The sequence below is a fragment of the Periophthalmus magnuspinnatus genome, chromosome 6, assembly GCF_009829125.3.
Source record: "Periophthalmus magnuspinnatus isolate fPerMag1 chromosome 6, fPerMag1.2.pri, whole genome shotgun sequence".
NCBI lineage: Eukaryota > Metazoa > Chordata > Actinopteri > Gobiiformes > Gobiidae > Periophthalmus > Periophthalmus magnuspinnatus.
Genome location: NC_047131.1, coordinates 16,979,947 through 16,989,454, shown reverse-complemented (window position 1 = coordinate 16,989,454; position 9,508 = coordinate 16,979,947). Strand labels below are relative to the sequence as shown.

Sequence of the window (9,508 nt, the reverse complement as noted above, 5' to 3'; positions counted from 1 at the left end):
CAGCAAAGTTTATACAAATTAAGCCATGTGGCATTAAGTTCCGTTTCTTTAAACAATGTGCGCAGGTCTTCCCTTATGACATTATGTAGTCTAGATAAAGCGCATGAAGCTGTGATGACCCTAAAAGCTTTGATTTTCATTCTTATATTTTCCATTGCATTTTAACCTTTTTCTCATTGCTCATGGTTTTTTCTGTGTCTAGAAAACAGGCCAATTGTTTTCCAGGTTTTTTTAGGACACCCTGAGCTGCCTTCTTGAAGTTAAATACCTTTATTCACTTATATACAAATTTCTAGAGTAATAAATATAGATAACAAGTTACAACAAACCATCCAACATTCACCTACCTTAAAACTACTGCCCCATGTTTTTATCTCTTTGTCAGTTCATAGCACAGATGCACAGATGCAAAATATCAATGCCATAGGCGACTGTGAAATGTTCTTTCTACCTAGTACTTGCAATAGGCCTCTTAAGTACTAATTGTGGTGGCTCATAGTTGTTTATATATATATATATATATATATATATATATATATATATATATATATATATATATATATATATATATATATATATATATATATATATATATATATATATATATATATATATATATATATATATATAGCACATCAATTTGCAATATTGATGTAGCCTCATATGACTATACACAAAAGGTAAACTTTTTTATTATTTTATTTCACTTTTTATCAATGGTCTACACATTACAGATTTCTTGTTATAGATAGACATACATACATGCATACATACATACATACATACATACATACATGCTTGCTTTCTCAACATCACAGTTATTCCAGAGGTAGTTGTGTCACCACACTGCGCAGTTTATCCACCAATACTGCAAAATAATTAAAGAATAACATTAACATATAAATCAGCATTATGAAAGAAATGGTTTATTTTTCTTTAAAGAAACTGTTTGTGTGTGTGTGTGTGTGGGTGTGTGTGTGTGTGGGGGGGGGTGTGTGGGGGTGTGGGTGGGTGTGTGTGTGTGTGTGTGCGCGCGCGTGTGTGTGTTTGTATGAAAAGCACTTAAAAAAGTTTGACAGATTCATTCATTGATTGATGGATTTGTAGAGCATGCTGAATAATGTGGCTTAAAAAGTGAGTAAATGAGTGTAGGATTTAACAAAAAAAATTGAATAGAATGAAATATTAAATAGCACATAAGCTTGCTAGAGGCTACATGGAAGCACAAAGGGATGGTATCTGGTTTAAAAACTTGTGTACCCCCAGCTGACGGCCTGTGGAAGCTCTCGTAGGCCCGACATGCATTGATCAGTTCCCCGAGCGCTTTGGGGCAGTCGTCAGGGAGTGGCTCCATGTATTTCTCTTTGCCCACTCTCTGCAGTATTTCCTTATTTGTCCATTTGGCTTTAGTTACTGGATCTGCAAAATAGAGAAATCAATACAACTATTCAACTTTTGAAAGTAAAATTACTTTAAATACAGTATATCTCAGTGAGAGGAGTGAAGGAGGAACTAACTTAACATACATTAGGCCTGTGTATATGTATCTTATTAATAAATGACAATATGAAAGGATCTTTACACACCTTCAAAAGGATGTCGACGAGTAGCAATTTCCCACATGACAATGCCAAAACTAAAAAGCAACAAAAATGTATTACCTCTTTAGTGAATTCATGCATCATTTATAATTTGCCTGTGCTTTATACTGTAGCAAAATATGAATATAGTAATAACACCAACAGTATTATTATTATTATTATTATTATTATTATTATTATTATTATTATTATTATTATTATTGTTATTCACAATAATAACTTCTGCTTCTGTAAACAGGGCCAATATACTTGAAGATTAACCTATATTGATTTCTTGATTTTTAAACCTATCCTAAAGGTGCAGTATGTAACTGCAGTATGCCACAGTATAGCTTTAAATTTATCTATTTTCTGGAGCACACAAGTAACATGCGTACAAGAGAGAAAGTTGAAAGCAAACCTATTATGCAAAATCGACATTTAGACCTTTTAACCATGTTGTAGTTGTTTCTCCTCACTGTTGTATTTGGAGTGATTCGTGCCTGTTCAAGCGATCTTTAATCACTTATTTTCAAGACACCATATTACCGATCAATCTTCGTTTCACCACCACTGACATACACCCACTGGGCTCTACTTACTTCGTTGTCCAATTTTATTTTCCTAATCAGTGATATGTGCAGGATTTGGCAATGTTGCGTAGTCATTTTGGCACAAATGAAAGAATCTGCTGCTCGCTAGATTGATCTGCAGCTATCCAATGGAGGTGCCGAATCTTTGCTATGATGATATTTACAGCAACGTCAGTGGACTCGTTTCTTTTATTAAGTCTTAGATTAATATCTAAGACTTAATAATATTTTAGATGAATATCTGTCAAGATCCTAGTCTGCCCTGTGTTTCCGCTCCCTGAACCTGCACCGTGCTTCTGTCTCCGATCCAGCTCTCCACGACAGGTATAAACCTCTCACCCTCCATCTCAGTTCACCTCAACCAGTGACCCCGCTGACCACAACCTGCTCGAAGACTACTGCACGTGACTCCACTCTCAACAGTCTGCTCCATCAACCTTCGTTTGCATAACTTTATCTGTAAATAAAAATTGTTACACTTTTCACCTGAGTTCTGAATCTTTGGCCCCCCTGTCAGTCATTACGACAATATCGCAATTTAAAATATTCATATTATAACATAATTATAGCTATAAAGCTGACAAAAGAACAATAGGTCCTCTTTATTTACATAAAGAATCCATAAAAACACAAAACACATTTAGCCGTCTGACCTGTAGACTTCACACTCTTTGCTGTATAGGTAGTCGATGTTGTTGAGCATTTGAGGAGGAGAGTAGCACAGAGACCGGATCTCTCGGTCATCTCTGCCCTTTTTCAGAGACGTCTCTGTTCTGGCAAGCTCAAAGCCTCCTAACTGGACAAACAAAACTACATTAGGACTGCACTAACATACTACAAGTACTGCCATATTACTGCAATCACACTGTAAACACACAAATGTTAGTTTTATGGGTCCTTTGTTAAAAAAAAAAAAAAAAAATCAGGGGCCATAGACGTGACAATTCACTTGTCCCAAAATGGCTTTCTGATGCCCTTTATGATCTGGTTTCAGACATTCTTGCATTCAAACTGAAAATAGGTGGGACTAGCTTGTCAGGGAAGTACTTTATAGTAGGCTATGACATCATCACATTATAGATATCCCTGGTGTCTACTAACTGTAATGTTTTGTGTTACCAGTTGATTTTATTTTTGTAGTTTTTTTGTACCTTCACTCTATAGCCTTCAGCCACAAGAAACTTGCTGCTGTTGATGCATCCATGGACCTTTGATTTGGCTTCAGTTTGATGTAACCTATCAAATATATTAGTAAAACATAACACTCAACCTAAACTCCAATGTATATGCCAACTATTTTTTCCCATGCACTCACCTGTATAATCCCTGAGCTGCATCCAGACACATGCGCACTTTTCTGATCCAGGACAATTTACAGTCTGAGTCTAGGACTTCCCTGAGACTGCCCTTCTCACAGTATTCCATGATGATCAGGTACTCTGGGTTTGGGCCTAAACAGTAACCCAAAACAACATACAATGAGGTGATAAATATTATTGTTCCATTCACATTTACTCTTTTTACTGAAGTGGCAGAAAATGGAAAAATAAGTCTTATCAAAATGCAAATAAGAATGGCAAAATATTTATATGACCATACTATCTGACAATAAAACAGATAAATGCAAGAAGAAAATTCTTGGCAATTTTTTACCTTGTTCATTCCTGATACACATGCCAAACATTCGGAGGATGTTGGGTGACTCAAAGTGCTTCATGGTTTGAACCTCCTTGTTAAAAATTGTATTGATCTCACTAAATAGGAATAATATAGGAAGGTAAAAGGAGAAAAACAAAGCAAAAGTGAAGAAAAGGTGCTGTATTGTTTTGTAATCTTTCAGCAGGCAGACAGAATATGTTGAAACTGATGATGTAGAACCATTTTGTCAACAGAGCAGATTTGGCATATCTGTTTTAAAAGAAACATAATTTTGGCCCAGGTTGGAGTGTTTAGTGTGAATTAAGTTAACTTAATTTATAATAATGCTCTTTATTTTTTCAGTGCTTACAAATTGTGTACTGTGACTGCCTCTTTGTTTTGATATGAGGTAACAGACAAGGTTGTTTCCCATCTCCACTGCTTTTTGCCCCATATCTCTACTGCTTTTTGCCAAGCTAGAGCGGTTAGCTGTGGCTAATAATGCAAATAATATCACATGTGGTTTTAACATCAAGATCCCTACTGACATGAACTCGATTGTGCTGAATTCAGAGTGCAGAAAAAAATACTGGGCTAGGCCAAAGCATATATCTAAATATAGTTATGGATTTCTCCAACAAAAAAAAACAAAAAAAACATTTAAAAGCTTATGTAATTAATGTGTAGATAAAATGCATGTAGAGTGTGCTATCAATCCTTTTATACAATTATTCAGCAAAAAAAATGGATATATGTCACGTGTATGGTCTTTTCTTTTACAGACTACTCTTTTACAGACACGACAGACCTGAGGCTGGTGTCTGCCTGGTCGGTAAAGCGTTTGATGGCCACAGTGAAGCCGTGGTACTCTCCTTTGTAAACTTCAGAGGTGGAGGTCACCATGAAGGGCCTTTGAGGAAAATCATACTTGAGCTCCTCTGGTTTGATTTTCCGGATCTCCTCATTTGTGGCACTGGGTTTGTTCACTGCAATAATAGAGCATAGAGAGCATATTAGAGCATATTAAGCAACAGGCTACTTCTGCTTTTAGTCCGAGACATTTGCTTCCTCTTTTGAGTGATTTTGTGTCCCTCACTGGGAGATAACTGATAACTGATTCATATACATGTTTGTGTTTTGCTTGGCGATGCAATACTCACATATGCCCATCATCGTGGCTACATTGGTTTTAACTTCCTCAAACTCCCTCATCATGGTATCCATCTTGTCCTGCTGCATTTGCACGTAGCTCAGTAGCACTGTGGAACAGGAAATGCTGAATGATCATTTTATAAATGCCTGATACAAGGTTTTAGTGAAAAAGTTTTTATTAGTACCATTGTTAACATTATTACTATGTTTGCCACCAGAAACTATTGATACCTTTCAAGCGATGTCATGAGCATCCCTTGGGAGGGTTAAGCTAACTGGAGGCACTACTCTTTCTGAAGCTCTGTTACTCAAGTTAGACTTGATTGTAAGCTTTGTTTAAACACAATCTGACCATGAAGAACTAACTTACCGGTAGTTGGAACTACAATAGGTGAGTTGATTGGAGCAGTTAAACAAGTCCCTCATAACATTACATTTTTTTAATGGGACCATGAACACTTGTATTCTTCACAGACCCCATAAAATGTGTTGTTTAAATTGTTTCAATCTATTTTGTGTTTTTCCTTTTTTATTCTCAACATTTTAGTCTATGCATCTAAAAATTTTCAATCTGGGCTGTGTTTCCTAATGACTAATGCAATGAGCCAACATGGTAACTGTGGATATTACGTCAAGTATCAGTAAAGTGGAATACTGTTATTTAACAATCATAGGCCTAGTTAGGTGTACATGCGCTTGAACTGAATATTAGCTTACTAATTTAACATTTATATGGAGATGCTTATTTCCACAAAGCCCTTACATTTCTTGACTTCTGCATCATCGTCCCGTGAGTCCATCTCATCTTGCCTTTGTCTGTTGCTTATCTTGAACACTTCATAGATCATGTCACTGTGCTCCACCTGCAACGCCCCCGACAGGACTTGGAAAGCATCGTTGAGTCGCTCGTTTACTGTGGTAAATTCATCATTGTGGCTACCCGACTTCAGAACACGCTGGACCCAACTGGCCTCTGTGTACTTTTCAATCAGATGCCGTGCCGATGTCAAGGTGATACTCAGCTCCCGAAGCACTTTTTCTACCTCTTCAGATTTAAGGACAGCTTTTCTCTTCTGCGCAGACTGCAACAGAGCCGTCAAAGATTTCACTCTCTCTGCCACACGATGACAGCGCTTCTTGTTGGCTTTGACGTTCTCAACCAGGTTATAGATTGTGGACGCAATGGATAGTATAGGCTCGATGAACTCCATGGCTATACAGACATACGAATAACAATGGTTAGGTATCCACCACTAAGTCATGAATATTTATTTATTTATGTATTCATTTGATAGTGACAAGTATGTACATTAGATATGTAACATACTACAGCATTTATAGCCAAGGTTCATTTGCAATATTCGTCCCTCAGGGGCTTTTACGAAAAAGCAAAAAATTTTCAGTGATTACATGTCTGACTTCTCTTTAAGATCCATTTAAGTTCATGTTTAAAACCACCCCAGTCAAGGTCCAGTTTCAGCTCAGCGCTATTTTGATTGCCTTATTTTAAATAATTCTCAGTGCCTTAATTGTAGATGCTGTTGCCTGAGACCAGCAGGTGATACAACTGATATGGGAAAAAAAATCATTAAATACAAGAAAACAACATACAAGACAAACAACATACAAGAAAACTCGCACAGTTTTTTTGACATTAAGAGTAAATCCAGAGATTTGAAGCCATACTGCTACAGCTTTTAGATGTCTGTGTTGAAGCAGAGCAGTAATGGCTTCCATAGATTTGCCACACACATACACAACAGCATTGTCTGAGTACATTTGGATGCCAGCACAGGTATTTGATAAGTGATTAACTTTGAGTGTGAAAAGTAGTGGACTAAGTATTGATCCTTCTGGGCTGCCTGTTTTCAATATTAAAATGATTTTTGATTGTTGATTATTACACAGTGTTAAACCACTGTAATGTTGTTTCCTCAAAATGTAGCTCATATAGTCTTTGTATAATGACATCATAGTGTAGTAGATTCAGAATACTGAAGGCAGAACCCAAACTGCAGAGGATGCAGTGTCACTGGAATGTAAGAATGACATGAGTTGATTTGTTACAATCTTCTCTAACATCTTATAGAAAACCGACAAAATGCTAATTGGTCTGTAATTGTGTCACCAGATTTAAATATTCAGTCATTTGGGAATTCTCCAATCAATTCTCAGATTTATCAAACAAGTTAGAGGGATTGCCAATATTTCCTTATTTCTTTTCAGAAATGATGTGTCAAGGTAGAAAAGATCTCTTTGTCTATGACAGCCAAAACCTCTCACTCAGTTACTGGTTCAAAAGAAATGAATTATTTGTTGGCAGTAATATGCACCAAAATATTGGAACAACACAGCAAAGTGCTAAAAGTACATAGAAAAAATGAAACCTCCATCACTGAAGTAGACTTCTTCATTTTGGATGTTTTTATTGCACTGAGAAACATAGAAACGAAAAAAATTTAAGAAAAAAAAGTGTCTTTAATCTGAATGGGCTTGTAAACCTGATGTTGTTTCTATTTCTATCGCAGGTAATTTCTATTTCTAATGCAGGTAATGTGCCATCTCCAGAAAATTACACAGTGTTGCTTTAAAAGTGTTGGAATGTTAAAAACACATGTGCATTCTGCAGCTAATGGCTGTGAACAAGCCTGGAAATCTGAGAGGAAATGTGTTTTTATGTGTGTTTTTTTATACTGAATACTTTAATATTTACTTTAACATTTCAAAATTGAATGGGAAGGTGTTAGGAAACTGTATTTAAAATGGTGACTGTTGTATTGTGTACTTCTAGTACTAATTACCAAATAACTCTTGGTCAACCTTGTTCAAACACAGTAAATGGACAGTAACTGAAGGTTACTTCTATAAATTTAAGGATAATGACCACCAGAGCTGACGCTACAAACTATCAACTTCCACTTTGTCCCTGACATGTGGATGACATGAATGACCTGTGTAATTGAATCCTTTTTAAGAGAGAGAAGTCCACTCATAAATAATTCAAAGTTGAAAGTACGGATTTAGTTTACAGTAATTAAGGTCAGAAATATAAGAAAGGTAATTGAACAGATCTATTGACTGAAGCTGCACTAATACAGGCTAGCTAGCAATATGATTACAACTTAAGATAAAATAACATTTAACATTTGATTAATCAGCAAATCAACCAAGATAATATGTTTTATGTATGAACCTATGGCAATGTTTCTGTGTTTATTTCATTTTAATTCAAAATGTAATAAAATAATGTTGAATAAATCAAATCTCCACTTAGAGTTTGCCTCGGCATAAGTCTATGTTTGCACTGTGAGGGGCTGTTAGCTCAGTCTTGGCAAGTGCCTAGTTTTGACCAAGCCTCACCTTTTTCTAATAGGCTATAACCAGTAAAACCAAATCAATGTTATATCAGCTTTGTACCAACTGGTTGGACTGAAGTGCAGGTCTTGGGCTCAACAAATCACAAAAAGCACTATGGAGGGACTTGTTGAGGCATGTTCTGCTGTTTGTTAAAATGGCAAACATTGAAATTACCAGATCTTTTCCATTGTATTTGAGCAAAAATGATGTCAAGAAAATCCCAGCAGAAATCATAGCCTTTAGTGATACATTTTTTCCCTTTCAAAAAATTATTTTTATATGTTTTAAAATGTTAATCACTATGGCAGTGGTTCTAATTTCTCATCATTCCAAAACCCAAGGATGCTATTAGTTTATTTGGGTAATATAATCTAGCTCTTTTAATCAGAAATTAAATCTAAACTATATGAGCAATGTATAAGCTGTTACATTCATTTGAGTTGTTCTTGTTCTGTTACATTCTGCTCTGATTTTAGTTTACACAGTAGAGCAGCTGAGGGAGACATGTTAGAAGTGTCATTGGGAGCAACCCTCACTGCAGCAGACACACCCTCTGCTTAACAAAAACACTTTAAATATGATAGCACAGAAAAAGGCAGCGTGCTTACCTGCAGTCAGAAATCTTGTTTCCACCAAAGCTCAAAATGAAACCATGTGGTAGCCCCTCCTCTGACTGTTGCTTCCTCTTCCTCTCTGTGTTCCTCCCCCTCTCTCTCTACCCTCTCTCTCTTTTCTATCCCTCTCTTTTACTCTCTCTCTTTCCTTCTCCACCCCCTCTCACCTCTCACTCCTTCTGTCTCTTCTTCTGTCTCTTTTTTCCCTGTATCTTGCTATCTCTTCCCTGTTTCTCTTTCTCCCCCTTCTTTCTGTCTCTCTTTTCTCTCCCTCCTCCCTATGTTTTACTGTCTCTCTTCTCCCTCTCCTTCTTCCTCCCTCTCCTGCTCTCGCTCTCCCTCTGTTTTATTCATTGCTCCTTTGACACCTCGAGGAGACAGATGTCACAGTGGGGCCACATATCAACCTCCCTCTGTGTCTGGTCCTATATATTATAAAGACTTGGTTTAGACCTGCTTTAGTCCTGTTTTTTGGTCCAGGTTGGTCATGTCTTTATTAGTACTGATTTTGTCTTGGTTTTAGAACTTTAGATAGTTCTCTTCTCTCCTTCATGGCATACGACCTCCCCCATCA

The 9,508-nt window shown here is 36.6% G+C and overlaps 1 protein-coding gene across 1 annotated transcript; it reads right to left on the bottom strand.

Annotated features, from left to right (window-relative positions):
• Positions 1-704: 704 nt before the first annotated feature.
• Positions 705-8,989, bottom strand: LOC117372749 (mixed lineage kinase domain-like protein). Its single transcript, XM_033968590.2, has 11 exons — positions 8,929-8,989; positions 5,727-6,176; positions 4,972-5,070; positions 4,620-4,797; positions 3,827-3,927; positions 3,489-3,624; positions 3,325-3,409; positions 2,827-2,969; positions 1,587-1,636; positions 1,261-1,419; positions 705-868 (listed from the first exon to the last, which is right to left on the bottom strand). Exons 2-11 carry the CDS (start codon positions 6,172-6,174, stop codon positions 819-821), a joined length of 1,449 nt encoding a protein of 482 aa, XP_033824481.1. The 5' UTR covers positions 6,175-6,176; positions 8,929-8,989; the 3' UTR covers positions 705-818.
• Between the last annotated feature and the right edge of the window lie 519 nt (positions 8,990-9,508).